At 44.1% G+C, this 18070-nt stretch overlaps 3 protein-coding genes across 4 annotated transcripts; 1 reads left to right on the plus strand and 2 right to left on the minus strand.

The window, feature by feature from the left end:
* Window positions 1-2985: 2985 nt before the first annotated feature.
* LOC141950406 (olfactory receptor 5AP2-like) lies at window positions 2986-6442 on the minus strand. Its single transcript, XM_074885151.1, has 2 exons — window positions 5531-6442; window positions 2986-3018 (listed from the first exon to the last, which is right to left on the minus strand). Exons 1-2 carry the CDS (start codon window positions 6440-6442, stop codon window positions 2986-2988), a joined length of 945 nt encoding a protein of 314 aa, XP_074741252.1.
* A 4333-nt stretch (window positions 6443-10775) lies between these two features.
* Window positions 10776-11735, plus strand: LOC141950407 (olfactory receptor 5AP2-like). The gene has a single exon (XM_074885152.1). The coding sequence runs from the start codon at window positions 10776-10778 to the stop codon at window positions 11733-11735; it is 960 nt and encodes a 319-aa protein (XP_074741253.1).
* Window positions 11736-14713: 2978 nt separating this feature from the next.
* On the minus strand, window positions 14714-16171 carry LOC141950449 (olfactory receptor 5T17-like). 2 transcript variants are annotated; one of them, XM_074885253.1, is made up of 2 exons: window positions 16116-16171; window positions 14714-15575 (listed from the first exon to the last, which is right to left on the minus strand). In XM_074885253.1, exons 1-2 carry the CDS (start codon window positions 16169-16171, stop codon window positions 14714-14716), a joined length of 918 nt encoding a protein of 305 aa, XP_074741354.1. The 2 variants fall into 2 exon arrangements, with proteins under 2 accessions (XP_074741354.1, XP_074741353.1); XM_074885252.1 differs by lacking the exon at window positions 16116-16171 and having other exon boundaries at window positions 14714-15643.
* Window positions 16172-18070: the final 1899 nt, after the last annotated feature.

The following is an 18070-nucleotide window of genomic DNA, read 5'->3' on the forward strand; positions in this document are numbered from 1 at the left end:
ACCATAAAATCTGTCTTGATTTCCCCATGACATTCAGAGCAAAGGTACTAGCCATGGTGTTAGGGTCCAGTATAAAGAGTTTATGTGGGTTTAACAAATGATGAATCATCGCATCCCTGTTTACGGCTCCCCTTGCCATGACGCAGTAGTCCATGGCACCATGAACTGCCACGATATGCTGATGACTTTAATCACGCTTTGTATTTCCAGAAGAGGACTGGGAGATGAAACCTGATTTACAGAAGTGATTTAAGTGTCAGGAGGTAGCTGTGAGTGTTTATGAGCATGAACCAGCTGTAACGGATTAACTAAGCCCAGACAAAAGTGTGATTCAGTTGAAAAAGTACGGCTGAGAGCACTGGCAGAAGGCACAAGGGAGGGGAATGGTCAAGGGGTAAAAAAGAGCCAGACTGAGAATTCACTGTTTTAAGATGCCATCTGAGGAGAAAAACCTTCTCAGAGGGAGCCTGATGGTGGCACAGCATGGCATCCTGGTGGTTAGGGCACTCACGAGGACTTTTCTCACCCCTTTTTCACAGACTGTTTTGGGTTGGAAGGGAGCTTAAAGATCATCTAGTTCCACCCCCCTGCCCTGGGCAGTGACACCTTCCACTAGCCCAGGTTGCCCAAAGCCCCGTCCAACCTGGCCTTGAACCCTTCCAGGGAGGGAGCAGCCACAGCTTCTCTGGGCAACCTGTGCCAGGGCCTCGCCACCCTCACAGGGAAGAATTTCTTCCTTAGATCTCATCTAAATCTCCCCTCTGGCAGTTACCCCTCATCCTATCCCTACACCCCCTCATCAAGAGTCCCTCCCCCCTTTTCTGTAGCCCCTTTAAGTCCTGGGAGGCTGCTCTAGGGTCTCCCTGGAGCCTTCTCTTCTCCAGCTGAACCCCCCCAACTCTCTCAGCCTGTCCTCACAGGGGAGCTGCTCCAGCCCCCCCGAGCATCTTCGTGGCCTCCTCTGGCCCCGCTCGAGCAGGTCCATGTCCTTCTGCTGTTGGTGCCCCCAGAGCTGGACCCAGCACTGCAGGGGGGTCTCCCGAGAGCGGAGCAGAGGGGGAGAATCCCCCCCTTCGCCCTGCTGCCCACACTGCTCTGGATGCAGCCCAGCACACGGGTGGCTTTCTGGGCTGCCAGCACACGTTGCTGGCTCACAGGCAGTTTTCCATCCACCAACACCCCCAAGTCCTTCTCCTTGGGGCTGCTCTCCAGCCACTCCTCACCCAGCCTGTATTTTCAGCAGGCAAACCCCAGCAGCTCCTGCCTCTCCCTTCAGCTGGAAGAGGAGTCAATGCTACAGAAGGGACCATGGATCTGTGCTGAGCCAAACTCACTCAACCCCAGTTGCCTTATTTTAGGCACCTAGTTAAGCTGCTTGCCCTAATGAAAATGCAAAATACAGGTTTCTGTCCCTGATAACATGAAGATTCAGAATAAAACAATTAAATCTTTACAGGATTAAAAATGAGAATCCATCTTACCCCACCAGATGAGCACCAAGATCAGAAGACTCATTGAAGAACCATTCTCCATCAGCAGAATATTTCTTTAAAGAAGCATTCTTTACTTTCTAAGGTGAATATCACTTTATTTCAGGGTCAGTGGGTGGGTTAATCTTTCCTTAAGAGCATTCTCCTCTCTTCTTCTCCTAGGCTCCTTAAACATAAGCACCATGATTTCTGATCTTTTTATTTCAAAATACTGGAGTGCATCCCAAGTGCATCCCAGCAGAAATATTTCATTTTCTTTAATCAAAGCAGAGGAGCAAGCCTTTACCTGGTGTAAAAATCAGAGCAGCCTCCTCAAAGGTAACATTGCTGCAGTGATTTATACCAGAGCAGGGTAGTCCCAGCAGAGCTCACCTGGACCTTTCGGGGAATGGTCGCACCTACCTCTGGCTGGGGGTCACCTCCTCTTACCAGCTGTGAGGTCTCTTCCACTTTGGATGACTCTCCAGGCTCAGGATGTCTGCACAGTAAATCTGGTGGACTAACCCTTGGAGCCATGCTCTTAGCTTCCAGATAAACAAGAACGTCTCTCCTGAGCATCTGAGAGCCTACTGCACTTTTTCATCTGATGAAGTTCTTCACTTGCAGCAACGTGTTGCTTTTATGTATCTCTCTACAGGTCTTTGTGGGCAACGGGCACTGCTCCTCAGGGAGCGAATGTTTGTCATGGCTTTGGCTACAGTTCAGGTCTCTAAGAGAGGGGAATCCTGATGGTATACTGCTGGCTCCTTCATGTGAATCCATGAGAGTCACAACAGTCTAAATGACTAATAAAGACTTAGCCATGTATGCAGGAGGATGCAAAATCCTGTGCTAATTATTGTCACAAATATCAATAACCTGTTACAACACTCAGCAGCCTCAAGGGACAGAAAAGGTAGAGATCCAAAAAATGACAAGTTGTTCTTCACAAGCCTCTCTGAAAATCAAGGGGGAGGTAAGAAGGTGCATCCAAAGGGCAGTTTACTCCAAGTATCTTAACCACCTACTGCAAGCAGCTTAGGCTGTTGTAATTAGCTCTGGATGGGTGCCTGGAGCAGATGGCTGGGATTATAGAAGATGAAGGCTGACCCAAACCTACACACAATGAATGAGCCTGAAAGGCTTCCAGGCTACTGACAGGTAAGAATGGGCAGGTCTATACAGGACCCACCTGTCAGAACACGACTGACAGTCCATTAAACCTTTTTACTATGCTCCAGATATTTCCAGAAATATCTCAGCTGCCTGTTATATCCTCCCTTTAGCAGAGAGCCAGGTCATTCTGCTGCTCCACCTCTACTGCAAGATCAAAACCTTCTCATCACAGACTATTTTGAAAAGTGATGGTGCTAAGCCAGTTTTTTCTGCAAACTTTTTGTCTAGCAGAAAATTTATAACATATTCATGGTAATTTCAGTGTAATTCATCTCTGCTCAACACACCCAAGAGATACCAGCTTCTGTCAGTGTCTGGAACATTTTCAGGAGTTTAAAATTCACACTGTTTCTTTCAGTATAGCTCTTTTTCCCTTTAAATGATAGAAGCCCATGCTTTTAGATTAAACTGACAGCATGGGTAGTCACCATGTAAGCAGCAGTCCATATTTGGATCATATTTGATCCATAGATGGGATTTATTCATCTATCAGTTGTCAACAACGTTAAGTGTAGACATATGAGCCAGCTGCCTAGGCTCTTCTTGCAGTCAGAAATGGAGGTGGTGGTTCAGCTGTTCAGACATGGGTGCCCAGGACTACCCGAGACTCCCCATACATCTCTCCTGCTCCCCTAAAGGGCACAAGTCTCCCTACATTTTGTACCATATCTGCCAAACCTGTGTCCATATGTCCTATGGTGTCCTCAGGTGGAATTAGATGGATCAAAAGACTCAGTGTAGCCCAAGGGAGGGTTTGTCATGTCCAAAGGAGACCCACACATGCTCACATGAACAAGCTCTCCGTCAGTATTACTGAGAGTGTAGAGGACTGGCTGAGAGATGGACACATAGGATGGTTTTGGACTCACCTTGCTGCAGGTCAACATGACCTATGGACCTACACATGAACTATAGGTGTCCCAGCTTCTTTTCCAGTCTGTGAACTCCAACTGTGTGATTCAGTTGGCCAAAGGGGTGGCTCAGGCAGAAACACTACAGGACTTACAGGACCCTGTGACCTTCTGAAGGAGCAGCTGGAGCCCAGCAGGAAACTTTCAACTGCACTGGGGACCAGAGCCAGCACAACCAGCAACAGACCAGCACCTGCACCAGCAAACCCAAATATTGACAGAGAAGAGCAACGCAGAGAGTTGTGCTGACTCCAGACAGGGTTTTGGTTGGGTGTAGCTCTACAAAGGGCAATATTTTAACAGCAGGGTTTGTATTTGGGGAGTTTGCACCAACACTTTCACCACCAATTCATATTTGTCCCCACTCTATTACCAAACCTCCAGGTACAACTCAAAACACCCCTTCCTTCTCAAGAAGGTCAAGAAAAACATGCATTCCAGTTATTTCCAAAATAAACTTTTCTTCTTACAAAAGAATGACAAAGAAGGAAAAACAAGTTGTAGAAAGCAGTTACACAGTTATCAGTTAAAAACCTTTGAAATGTATATCACTAAATTCTTCATCTCCCTTGTATCAGCTATGCAGCTCTGTTGTATATTGCTGCTTCTAGGGGTATTTTTGGCCTATTAATTTTCCTCTTATAATGGAGGTAGAAATGGAAAGGAGGAGTTTCAAATAAAAACCCATGAAAACTACATAAACTGAAATCTGACATATGGAAAGGACGTGACTTATAGGCTGGGTGGGTTTCAGCCCCCATAAATTCAGATGTCTTGAAGTTAAATGTCAGAGTCATGTCACATTTCCTATATGCATCATACTGTGTCTTTATGCAACATAGTTCACCCAAGCCATTTCCCATGTTTATTTTAACAAGAATCATGGTCTTTCGTTCCTGTTAGGGAGGGGGAATAAGATCAGATTTAATGTTTACCCATTAAACTTCAAATTTGGCCAGTTAAATCCCACAGCTAATGGTCTTTCAGATACAGGTAACTACATGCTTTGAGAAAATTAGAAATATTAGGTTTATTGCAACTAATGCACCATGGCTTTATTGTACATCCTTAAGTTTGAATATATGTACTGAAAAATTCCACTAAACAGTACATTTAGGAACTGTCACTGTCCAATACTTAATGTTGTGTATTAACAAAGTCATTTGAAGTATTTATTCATTATAAAACACATTTTGAAGGCTTGAAGTGCAACATTTTTAAAATACCTTTGAACATACTTTGATGGGTCAATATTGAAGAGGATTCGGAGAATTTCCTCTCAATTTCCACCGCTTCCTGCAGATTTAGGGAAACATTTCCTCCTCTCCCATCCAAGCCTCCTTGGTCTGCTCCACACGTTCTCCTGCGTGCTCCCACCTGTCATGGGAATTACCTGAAAGCACTGAAGTTCACCTTAAATCTGTAGATCCCATCTCATGGCTAGAAGAGGCACAGCACTTGGTAGGGATGTAGTCCGCTGTGCTGAGGATGACCACGAGCAGGCTCGGGCCAAAGACAGCTGAGAAAAAAATGGTCCAAGTCCTCAGCAAAAAATCTCACAAATGTGTTATTTTTACAGGGCTGAGCCTTGTCATTGTATTTCCCTTCAAGAGAGAGGTGACTTGGGGTTGCCTAAGAAATGGCAGGTCCATGAGAAAAGCCAGCATATGTTTTTCTCCAAATATTCAGAAAAAAATCTGGACATTTTAGCACATTCCCTATGAACTGACCTTTGCTAGGTCTTCAATGAGTATGTATTTCTCCTGTTATGAAAAGCGCTATCTAGAGGCTGAGGTATAACAAAACAATCCCACATCAATAGAGCCAAACTACAAAATGGACAATAATATCCAGAAGAATTAACACAGCTTCTCTCTGATGTCAAAAAGACCCCAAAGCACAGACCCCATTCCCATCACTGCCTAAATGTCAAACCATTTACCGCTTTAGCAGGAAAATAATTACTCTCCCCACTGCTCTCTTCAGAGCACTTTTCACCTCCTGGTTCCTCAGGCTGTAGATGAAGGGGTTCAACATCGGGATCACCATTACATAAAAGATGGAAACTATTTTGTCCCTGCCCAGGGAGTAGCTGGAGCTGGGCCGCAGGTACATGAAGAGAAGGGTTCCATAGAAGATGGTGACAACCACCATGTGGGATGCACAGGTACCGAAAGCTTTGCACCTGCCCAGCGCAGAGCCCATCCTCAGGATGGTGAACAGGATGTGGCCATAGGAGATGAGGATGACTGATACAGTGGTGACCTCATTGAAGCCCCCAAAAGCAAGTATCAGCGCCTGGTTGAGGCGAATATCAGAGCAGGCCAGTTTTGACAGTGGTGGCCCATCACAGAAGAAGTGGTCAATGACATTGAGGCCGCAGAAAGACACTCTCAGCCCAAACCCTGTGAGCACCACAGAATCAAAAAACCCAACTGCGTAGGAGCCTGCCAAGAGGGAAACACAGACCTTCCGGGACATGACAATAGAGTAGCGCAGGGGGTTGCAGATGGCGACGTAGCGATCATACGCCATCACAGCCAGGAGATAGAACTCCACAGTTACAAAAGCAGCGTAAAAATACAGCTGTGTGAAGCAGCCAGCAAAAGAAATGGTCTTCCTTTCTGATGAGATATTCAGTAGCATTTTGGGTGTCACAACTGAGGAGTAGCACAGATCCAAGAAGGACAAGTTGCTGAGAAAAAAGTACATGGGGGTTTGAAGCTGGGAATCAAGCCGGACTACAGCAATGATGCCAAGGTTTCCCACCACGGTGACAACATAGACGAGCAAGAAAACCACAAAGAGGGTAACTTGGAGGTCGAGGCGATCCGTGAGCCCCTTGAAAACAAATTCTGTCACCGTAGTCCAGTTTTCCTGAGCCATCAGTGTGCAAGAGACTCCCAGCTCTCAGACAGGGAGGCGATTTCCATGGGATCAGTTATGCTGACTTGATCCCTTGCTTCGTTATTAGTGGTTTTTAAACCTGTGGTCTGTAGATAATGAGGACATTTCCTAATGAAACACTGCCAGATATCCTGGCAGGATGCTCAGTTGGCCCACAACCACCTGGCCATGCAGAGACCCGTCTCCTGACTACATCTTCCATCTTAAACCAAGCTTTTGTTGGTTAAAACCAAGCTTATCTTTCACCTTCATGCACTGATTTGAAGGAAAAAATAAAAACAAGAAAGCAAGTTTCCCCTTGGACACCACTATGGTCTTCACTATGGGCATGATTTCCATCCATCTGCAGTTTTCTCCACCTTAAGAGACGAGCAGCTCATATTCATTAATGTTTGTTCTGATAATACACAAACTGGATGAATATTAGTGGTCACTCTGATTTTCAGGTTGATGATGTCCCAGAGACTCTTTTTATTATCCCAGGTAGCTCAGGGTTTGAATTTGTTGCTCAGGGCGTCTTATTCTAAGTGCTCAGAAACAAAAATAATGTTTGGGTTTTTTTAAAAAAAGAAATGTGATTACTAATAAAGTTAGTGGCTACTTTGGGAAATAAACTGCATTTCAATAACTGCTCTCATCTCATAAGAATACACGGACAGAAGGGCATATGTATATATCTTTCCTTTTCCAATATCTTCCAGCTTAGCTGGTGACTTGCTAAAAATTGTGCTCTTCCCTTTTTTTCTATCATTTAACTTACTTTTTAAGCAAACAGTAACTTCCCAAGTACTTTCAAACAACAGATTACCATGCCAAATTAAGGTTAGAAAGTAAAATATCCTTTTAGAAGAGAGTTGTAACATAAGTCTGTATCTCAGACATTTGAGAGCAGTTCAAATGTAGCTCCCCTTTCTCTCCAAGAAAGCCTCAGTTTGCCTTCATACCCATCTGGAATGGACTTCAATTTCTTTTTCATTCCCTAGTCCAGGCCTCTGCTTGACCCTGAAGACTCTCACTGCCCCGGGTTCCTGCTGCCACCAATTCCACCACCATCCCCCAAACAGCACCCGAGATGCCACCTCTTCTAATTTCCTGTAGAAGATCCAGACTTTTTCAGTCTGAACTACTTTTGTGCCTGCCTCTGCTGTTAGTTTCTCCAAGGAGATAATTCAAAAGACAGATAGAATCTGCACCTTTTTATTTCTGAGGAAAACAATACAGAAAATTAGGCAATATCCTATTAAGTTCACTTGAAAGTGTGTGTACTCATCTCATAAACAGGATAAAATAATTACTATGTCCCCAAAAAGGATTGTGCCTGAAAAGAGAGTAAACACATAAGACATACTAAAGATCTCTTCTGTACGTGTGTATACTTGTCCCAGTAAAGCTATTACCAGTAGCCAAGGATACATTTCCAAAGAGAAGTGGCAGTTTTTGCTCTTGTGACAATCACTGCTACATTTCTTTGGCATTGCCTCTAATCAGATCTTTCTTACCTGCCTGCATCACACAGAATCATCACTGACTTAAGAAAAAAACTTATTTTTCCACCTTCTAACTTGCTTTATAAATCAGAGCTTCAGGGAAACAAATTTATTCTAGGTTTTCTTTTCTTCTCTCTTTAATGCTACATGGTGTTGAACATCCATGTATGGCTGTGTCTCCCAGAGGCTCCTGTCTTCACTATTTATTGCTTTCCAGCTTAGGTGGTTGGGGTAAGCTGCCAACAGCCTCGTTGGGCACATCACCCCATGCCAATCACTCTTGTTTTTTCTCCCCTTCAGATATAATTGGAAAGTTCCCTTAGCGATTTCAAGAGTTAGATGTCTGGAGCTATTACTTCCTCAACCCTTGAGATGGGTTGTCTTCTGGGAGCCAGAATACACTGAGATCGGAAACTGCTGTGAGGTTATTGAGAAACAACATCTCTTAGAGACGGCATCTCAGCATCTTGTAGCTATGGAAACACTCAAGCCAGAAAGATTTACCAATCCTTACTAAGTCTTGAAAATCATAAGGAATACTCTACCCATTTTCAAAACAAAATGTTACCAACCTACTGAAGACCATAATTCTAATATCTAATTAGGAAATGAAGGAGGTACTAAAGACCAGAGAATAACACTTGAATATAATGTTAAATTTATTACTCCGTTCCCCTCACTGAGAATACTGTCTCCCATAGTACACATGGTCTGGGTGGAGAGAGACAGCCAGAGGAGCCCTGGCTGAGCTGTTGGGTGCTGAGGGTGATGGGTTGTACTCTGCCTGGGGGCTGGGGAGTGTCACAGGGGTTTGTCCTCTTTAATCTCTTTAAATAGACTCAAGGGGGACACCATGGTGTGCAGGGGACCATCCCACAGTACCTGAGCAAGGCGAGTAGAGCAGACCCAGACACCTGGACCAAATTCAGCCAAGACTCCAGAACGTCAGGCAAGTTGGTGATGATGAGGCAGGTCCAAAGTCAAGCCAAGTCAATCCCCTGGTTGGGTCCAGCAATTGCTAAGCAGGTCCATGATCAAGCCTAGGTGCAGACCAAACAAATCCATAGGCATACACACCTACTGCTAAACTGGAAACCAGGACAGCTCTAGCATAACCCAAAAGAGAATTATGCTCCCTGGGCTGAGCTTAAATAGAGCTCATGGGCAAATGGGCAGAGGGTGGTGATGGAGGCCCCAGGTGAGGCTGGTCAGGGTGATTAAGGCCTATTAGTTCACTCTGGGACAATTAATTGCTCTCTGAAAATGCCCATTTCTCACCATTGAGTATAGTGGAAGCCCAGAGTCACCAGCTCAGGTGTGAACATCTGGGCTATAGGTACCTAAATGTGGATAATCCCACCCTTGTTGGAAAACTGGGCTGTCTAGTGTCCACAGAGGGACATCAGCAGCTCTAGAGACAGACAGTTGTGCTTTATGTACCATTTGGGGATCCTCTGAAAGATCTGAAATGTCTCTTAAACCCATTTTCGTTCTGTAAGCAAGGTCAGACCGAAACCTTTGCATGCTCCACAAGTATCTCAGAAGCATCATACAAGCTGGTCATCACTGTGCAGATGTGCATCCACATGACGTCTTTCAGATACCCGAAGCAGCACAATGGCTTTCAGAATTGTATTTCAACTTTTTCCTTTTTTTTTGCTTTGTTAAACCCTGCCATGAGGAGCCCCAGGGGCTTTCTCCCAGGAGAGCATGAGGGACCATATTTACAGTCCCATCATCCACAAGCTCAGCTACTGGAGTCTGGGAAGTCACATCGGGTGGTTAATAGAGGTTATGTGGACACGTAGATGCTCTCTGCTGCATTTGGGATAAACCCTTGACTCCCATCACTTGATAGCAGTGGAGGCACAGGAGGAGCCGTAACGCCAAGACAAAGCAGAGCCTCGCCTGCGTTTAGGCAGTGGGCTTTCTTCTTCATGTCCTCATGTTCTCTTTTTTTGGGCTCTGTCGGAAAACAGCCTCACCAAAGTAGGTTTTCTTTATAATAAGAGCGAGTAATGGCTTATGCAAATTGTTTTTCTCTTACTTAAGCAGCTAAAGCAAGATGAACTGGTTTATTCAAGTGTTAAAGAAGGACGTGTCTTATTTTGTTATAAAGAAATGCAACATTTCAAATTGTTAGCAGAGTATAGTCATTAACAAAGCAGCCTCTGGAATCACCACTTTTTAACTCAGTTCTCAAGTAAGCATCTTAACTTAATGCCCATGGTTTTAGGATGCTTCAGTGTGCTGGAATTCATAAAGGTATATAAATCATGAATTTACCAATGTGGATTTTATCCATTGTGAATGATATATAATAGTTTGATAAATGCAATTTGAAGACTGGAATAATAATTAAAAGCCAAGGGAAAATGTCTGCAGGTCATTAATGTTGTGTAATCTGTGATTTCACTGGGACTGTGACTTTCTCTTGCTCCAGGTTTACGTGTGCTCCTATGAGGTTCCTCTGAGGTGTCTTCTGAAACAAATTTCTTTCAAACTGAAAGTTAATACAGATCTGATTTTTTTCGTAAATCTGAAAACACACTTGCTAGAATAAATCCATTGTTTTAAGTATCCAAGCACAGAAAAACAAAATTGCCATTATTATTGCTTCAGCTCACTCCCTGTGCTTTTCTAAGTACCTCAACTGAAAAACAAAAAACATGTACAATTTGAGTTTAGAAAATACAGCAGAATATACCAAAATGGGGCAGTTAAACTGGTAATTGATTAGAATGAAATATGGTCCAAAAGTGAAACTCTATTTTTTATCATTTTGATATTTTTATTCCTTTTGTCTCAGCAGGTAACATCTGGCCATGGGAGGAAATCACACGCAGACTAAATTTGTCCTCTTGGGAATTACAGACAGTCCATGTGTGCAGGCCCCTCTTTTTGGGTTGTTTCTATTGATTTACATTGTCACTTTGGTGGGGAACATGGGGATTATGGTCTTGGTTTGGGTGGTTCCCAGCCTCCACACCCCCATGTACTTCTTCCTCACCCATTTTTCATTCACCGATGTCTGCTATTCCACAGTCATCTCCCCCAAAATGCTCGCAGACCTGTTATCAGAGAATAAAACCATTTCTTTTGCTGGCTGCGTGATGCAGTTCCATGGCTTTGCTTTCTTTGCGACTGCTGAGTGTCACCTCCTGGCTGTGATGGCCTATGACCGGCATGTTGCTATCTGCAACCCCCTCCTTTACGTGACAGTCATCTCCAGCCGTGTCTGCCGGCGGCTGGTAACATCGTCCTACCTCATTGCCTTTCTTAGTGCCATCATCTACACAGGCTGCACCTTTGGGGGTTCCTTCTGCGGACCCAACCAAATCGACCACTTCTTCTGTGACATCAGCCCCATGCTAAAGCTCCTGTGCTCCGACACCCACAGCAACAAGATGGTCATCTTTGCTTTTGTTGTGATAAACGCAGTGGGCACAAGTGTGATCATTTTGCTCTCCTACATCTGTATCCTCCGCACAGTCCTGAGAATGCACTCAGCACGGAGCCAGTCCAGAGCCTTCCACACCTGCACCTCCCACTTGACAGCAGTTTCCTTATTCTACGGGACAATATTCTTCATGTACCTACAACCTGCATCTAGCCACAGAAGCCTGGATAAGGTGGCCTCCATCTTCTACACTGTGGTCACCCCCATGCTCAACCCATTCATCTACAGCCTGAGGAACAAGGAGGTGAAGGGTGCTCTGGTGAAGTGCAGGAGAAGGATGTTAAACCACTGTCAACATAGAAGAGTTGTATCAGCTAGGAAGTGAACAATTTATCTTAAGTGAGAAAGTTTATGATGCATTGAAACAACTGGATTTTTCCCTAAGCGTAGCAATTTTATGTAGGTTCTTCCACAGTTTCTGCACAAAAGTGAATTACAGTACTGAGCCCTGAGAAATAGATCCCACAAACACATCTTCCTTGGAAGGAAACCAGGCAGAGTGGGAGCCTCAAACTTTATTTCACTTTGCAGTCACCATCCTGTAGGAAGAAATTTCTCTGAATTATTCCATGCTTTTTTTCTCACAGGAAGCATGAATCATGTTTTTATTGATTTATAACTTCTTTTCACTGATAAACATGTATTTTTCTTGCAAAATTATTGACCTTATCCCTAAACTCCAATAAAATTCCTCACTGTTACCTGCCAGGTATTTATTACAGTTAAGCTGCTGGGGTGGGAGGGAACATTTTGGAAGAGTAAGTGTATTTTGAAATTTGCTTGCCCAAAAAAAAGGTAAGATAAAAGTCTTGAAAAAATACAGTGCATTTGTTTCTGACTTAAAAAGTGAAAAAGCTGGTGGGAGTCAGGATTTCAAGCTATACCTTTGAATATCCAGGGGAATCCCTCCCTAGACTGCACACTTCGGCATTCATCTTCACTTAAAGGAATGAAGTGTAGGCAATATAACTAAAATATAATTAAAAATACACAATGAACTATGCTGAGACTGCCCAGTGTTAAGGACAATTTCTGCACAGTGATAGTGTCAAGGGGGGCTGCTGTTCATTTTAAGTGGTGTTTTACATTCATCTTAAGTGCCATTTACTTAAGTGGTGAGACAAATGGAATTACACCCAGAGATATGCATCAGTGTCCCGCATCCAAACACCCAGCTCAGGCTAAAGCACACCATGAAAACCAAATGGCGTATTTCGTTTAAAAATTAAGCATGTGTCTAGTTTCCATAGTTGAAAGACAATCCTGAACACATAATCTATGGGTAGTTGATAGCTGTCTGGGTCTGAAAAAAAAGCCAAAACCCAGCAGTTCTGCAAATTACAGCTCATTGAAGGGGAGATAGAAATGGCCACAACACTGAGGAGGGACCAGCAATCCTTTATCTTTACCTGGCAGGCACGTAAGAGAAAAAGCACCCGGATTTCTGCTCGTACTAATTAATTCCAAAGGACATTTGTTGTTTCTTGTGTGCACACTCATAAGCATTTGTGATTAGGTGCAATTCTGCAACTTCCTTGCAAAATCTGATGAAATTCAGGTTGGATGGATGAGTTCAGCATAGGGTCTTCCTCCTCGCACACTTGATTTTGGTTGCCCCTTGCCTGTTGATGCCACTCGGACACCTTCAGGAGGTGTGATGAGTTACCGACCCACCTGCCTTGTCTGCAGCAGGGAAACGCTGCAGCAGGAAAACATCTTTCCCTTAGCTGTTGTGAGTAGAGTAGGAGTTAGTTTATAGTTGGAAAGTAGATAGATGGTGAACAGTCTCTTTTCTGTGCTCTGGCAAACAACAGCGAGAGGGGAGACGTTGTCTTAGGTCTGAGGGAAAAGTGGCTTCCAGCTGCAGCTGAATGTAGGAGCCAGAATCGATATATTTAAATGCTAAAGAACCTGGCAAGACAGAGACTTTTGATATCAGATAGTTTCTTTCTTTTAAAACCCTCACCACACATTGTTTACTTCCTTCTATTTTGGAGGATATTTTTGCTTATGCTATACATAATAGAGTCACAGAACCACAGAAAGCCCAGGTTGGACCTTGGAAGATCATCTGGTCCGACCTTTCATGGGAAAGGGAGCCTAGATGAGAAATATAATATGTAGGGCTCATTGCTGCTTGATGAATTACCCCACTCTGGGTGTCCTTATTGCTTCTTGTTTTTAATTAAGTTTCCAGAGCAGAGACAATTAAAATGCTCAAAGGTTTACCCAGACTTGGTGTTACGCTCCTAAAAGAGGTCTGGGTTGCCATAGTCTTGTGTGTGGTGGATCCAACTCAGTGAACTTCCAAGAGGAACTTCAAGTCTAAAGTGCAGGGGAGGCAGAATCATAAACTGCAATATGAGAAACAGGCTTGTTTTTTGGAAACACTTTTTCTACTAAGAGCATCATTGAATTATTTTGCTTCAATCTTTGCAGAGAAGGAATCTACAAAATGTAGAAACCCATGGCTGTAGACACAAACTTCCCGCACAAAATACATAATAGATGTCCTCTCCGTAAGTGGTTCTGACAACTCAAAAATCAAGCAACTCTTTTGGCAGGAAGAGCTGGAAATGTGCCTCTTTGCCCTGTGCCTCAGGTGCAGTTAGACCAGTCTGAATGTTTTGGAAAGAGAAAACTGGATGCCCTGGAGATCATTCAAAACCTGGCCTGTATTGACCTGAGCATTTACAACTATATTCATATAACCTAGACTTATCTATCTAAAAATTAGTTATGAAACCTTAAGCTTTAGATATCTTATCTAGCTTTATCCTTTAGGTAATAGGACAGATATCTCAGAGCAGTGCCTAACATAGATGAGATAAATGCTGGTTTTTCCTGTAAAAAAAAAAAATGTATTTCATGAATTAATTTCATTAAATTGCCTGTACTTGTACAGGAAAGATTCATTGCCCTTTAAAGATAAGGGAGCAAGGCCCTGAAAATAAAGTGAGGTCATAAGGCAGGTTTTAAGCTATAAACTGGGAGATGCTCATGGCTGTGGAAGAGCATTTTGACAGGGGTATCAAGGAACCTGGAGCTAACATCCAGCGTACATCTGAAAAGACCAAGAGAGGGGAAAAAAAGTTACACATAATAAAGTACAGAAGACTAATCAGAGTGTCTATGGTATCTGGTGACTGGCACAAGCCAGTAGTAGAAAGAAAGAAAGACTTGGAAATGTTACCAAACAAATCTGGAAGCCTAAGTAATGGAGTGGGGAAACAAAAATCCTCGGTTCAAGTGAAGCTATGGTGTCCTCTGTCACAAAACCAGCAGATAAATATCATGCCAAAGCTACTTCCACATGACAAACTCCTTCAGGGCATTCTTCACCTCCCTGTTCCTGAGGCTGTAGATCAGGGGGTTCAGCATGGGCACCACCAGCGAGTAAAACACAGCAAAGATCTTGTCCGTGCTCAGGGTGATGCTGGCCTTTGGTCGGAAGTTCAGGGCAAGGATAGACCCGTGGAAGATGGTGACTCCGGCCAGATGGGAGGTGCAAGTAGAGAAGGCTTTGTGCCGGCCCTTAGCAGAGCTGATCTTTGAGACAGCAGAGAGGATGAAGGTGTAGGAGACCAGGATGGCTGAGATGGTCACCATCTCCACCAGTCCTGCGAGGCCAAATATCAGCTGCCTGTTGAAGCGTGTGTCGGAGCAGGAGAGCGCTAGAACAGGCATGAGGTCACAGTAGAAATGGTCAACCTTGGCTGGCTGGCAGAAAGGCAGGCTGAAGGTGAAGTCCGTGTGCACCAAAGAGTGTAACAAGCCAAGCACGTACGAACTGGTCACCAGCAGGATGCAGACCCTGGGAGACATGATGGATGGGTAAAGCAAGGGGCAGCAGATGGCCACATAGCGGTCATATGCCATTGCAGCCAGAAGGAAGCACTCGGTGGTCCCAAAACCTATAAAAAAAAAGAGCTGGGCGGCGCAGCCAGCTAGAGAGATTGTTTTCTTCTCCATCAGAAGGTTCATTAATGTCCTTGGTGCCACCACTGATGAGTAGCAAGCATCTAGGAGAGATAAATTGCTAAGAAAAAAGTACATGGGTGATTGAAGCTGACTGCTGCTCCTGATCAACACAACCATGCCCAGGTTCCCTGCCAGTGTGATGAAGTAAATGAGGAGAAACAGGACAAATAAAGGTGTTTGTAGTCGTGGGTTGTCTGTCAGTCCCACGAGAGTCAACTCCGTAACTTGCTCGGTTTGATTTTCCTCAGCCATCTTCTCCAAAAGCACTGTAAGTTATGTTCATAGAGCCATAATAAAAATAATAAATTAATGGAGAGACTCAGCACCTAAAAAGACCAACAATCCCCAACAAGCCACCGGCATGTCCATCCACCCATGATGGCAGGGTACAGGAGGTGCTTGCAGATGACCACACACCTGTCGTAGGCCATCACGTCCAGCAAGAGGCACTCGGTGACCCCCAAAACAATGAAGCAGCAGAGCTGGGCTGTGCACACCGAGAAGCTGATAATTTTTTCCTCCATCAAGATCTGCACCAGCATTTTGGGGAGGATGACAGAGGAATAGCAGGCATCAACAAAAGCCAAGTGGCCAAGGAAATAGTACATGGGCATGTGAAGGTGAAGATCGGTCCTATTAATATAATTATCCCAAAGTTCCCAAGAGGGTCACTGTGTACATGGCCAGGAAAGCCAAGAAAAGGGGGACCTGGAGATCCGGGTGGGTGGTCAGCTCCAAGAGAACGAACTCATGCACACCAGTGTGATTGACAGGTGTCATTCTTTCTAACACATTCAACCTGTGGGAGACAAGTAAAGTGATAGACAATTATTTGGGCAGCTCAGCAGGACCCTCAGCTTCCTCAGTGTCACCAAAGGGAGACAGAGCCCTTCCTATCCGAGGGTCATAAAATGTCAGCTGGACTCTGGATATCTCTCGGAGGAACAAAGCCTCTGTCCAGAGGCTTTGAAAGGATCCTGAAACCAAAACCTACTTGTCAAGCTGAACAGTGAGAGTTCCCACCTGGGTTTAGCATTTCATCTCCTACACAGCTTCCTATTTGTGCCTTCCTGGGGACACTTAACACAGGAGGAAGGTCAATACACTGGGCATTTCTTAGTAATAAACTTTTTTCTTTTTTTAAATTAAGATATTTAATGCACCTTTTTTTTCCTTAGTAAATAACAGGTACATTTTGAAAATAATCTGTCTTTTAAAAATAAACCAACATGGAACAATTCAACTCGCAGAAACACTTTTCCTGTTAACTTTCATTTCCCTTTGCAAAACAAAGCAGAGCAAAATTGTACACATTTTTCTTTTAAAGCTGATACGAACACACAGTTTTCAGTATACACAGTCTTGACAGCCCCATAGGAAAGGAAAATCACGCTGGCACAGTGGTGACGGGGAAACTAACTTGGAAGTCGAGCCAAGGTCATACAAGCCAACACAGGAGCTGAGCAGGGCAGGGAGAGGAGGTAACGCAGCCTGTGCTGCAGGTAGTGAACACCCTCTTGCCTTGGCCATCAGGGCCATCCCTTGCCATTACAGAGGCACCTATGAAAAGACCAAACACCTACATGTCTCCTTGCTTTACATCATCTAAACTTTCAAGCAGAAGAGTCCTCTCCCATGTAGGATTCCTTCTGTTCTTCTGTCTTGTTGCTATAAATGAGATATCTTACACCTCTGGTCCTTTCTTTCCTCTCTCTCGCTACCTTCAAGTCCATAAGATAAAAAGAAAGGGGTGCTTACTTTAGTCCCATGATGTCCCTTCATGTCACACCGTTTCAGAGAAGGTCCAGGGCTGAGGACTGGCCAGAACAGAAGATGCCCTCACCTTAGACATGACTTCTCCAACAAAACTCAGATCTTTGGTGCAGATCCATGCAGCTCCTTCAGCACCTGGGATGAGTTTGGCTGCTGCTCCAGACGATGACCAAGGTCATAATTCGTCTACAAACAAACGTTGAGAGTGCATTTTAGAACTCTTTTCTTAAAAGTCGCACCGAGGTTGATTTGCTGCTGCACCTTCCAGAGGGCAGACAAGCCCCCTCTGTACTTTCTAGTGTTCAAGTGATATTTATACTCGTTCCTGTGACCTTGGAGGCATTCGAGTCCATGGTGAATAGAAGCCTGACAACAAGCAAAATCCACCTGGAATATAAGTTTCTTCATCTCCAGGCTCACTAATGAAGCCCAAGAACAATTTGCTTTAAATATCTGGACTTAAGAAAATGTCTTCCCCCCTCTCCCATGCTGAGGAGAGGTAGTGGATGAAAAGTGAATGTCTACATGATTCACCAAAAGCAAATCCCAACTTTTTTCTGCAGTTACTCCTCATTACTATTTAACTTTCTCAAGTGTCTTTCCTAGTGACACTTAAGCTGGATTTCAGCAACCAAAGACATTTTTTGCAACTATTTCCTGCTGTCATGATCTCCCCTTGTTACCACCGTCTTGCTCCAAAAGCCACCTCAAATGTTGATCTTTGTCTTTGCTGGCTTTGGTAAGACAGTAATTGTCCCTCTACTAAATTTTTTCACGGTTTGGTGTTTTTTTACTTTTGCTATGAGCATTGATAAGAAGAACAAGGCAATATCAATCACCTAAACTCAAATCAATACCAGAACTGCAGTCTTACCTAAACAAAATTCTTTTCACTGAGATCTGTCC

Source organism: Strix uralensis, chromosome 15, assembly GCF_047716275.1.
Source record: "Strix uralensis isolate ZFMK-TIS-50842 chromosome 15, bStrUra1, whole genome shotgun sequence".
Classification (NCBI taxonomy): Eukaryota; Metazoa; Chordata; class Aves; order Strigiformes; family Strigidae; genus Strix; species Strix uralensis.

Coding starts and splice junctions, on each gene's coding strand:
- LOC141950406 (XM_074885151.1), bottom strand. CDS start 6,442: ATGGCTCAGGAAAACTGGACTACGGTGACAGAATTTGTTTTCAAGGGG. Junction 3,019..5,530: donor AAAGTGCTCTGAAGAGAGCA/GTGGGGAGAGTA, acceptor TATCATTTAAAG/GGAAAAAGAGCTATACTGAA.
- LOC141950407 (XM_074885152.1), top strand. CDS start 10,776: ATGGGAGGAAATCACACGCAGACTAAATTTGTCCTCTTGGGAATTACA.
- LOC141950449 (XM_074885252.1), bottom strand. CDS start 15,643: ATGGCTGAGGAAAATCAAACCGAGCAAGTTACGGAGTTGACTCTCGTG.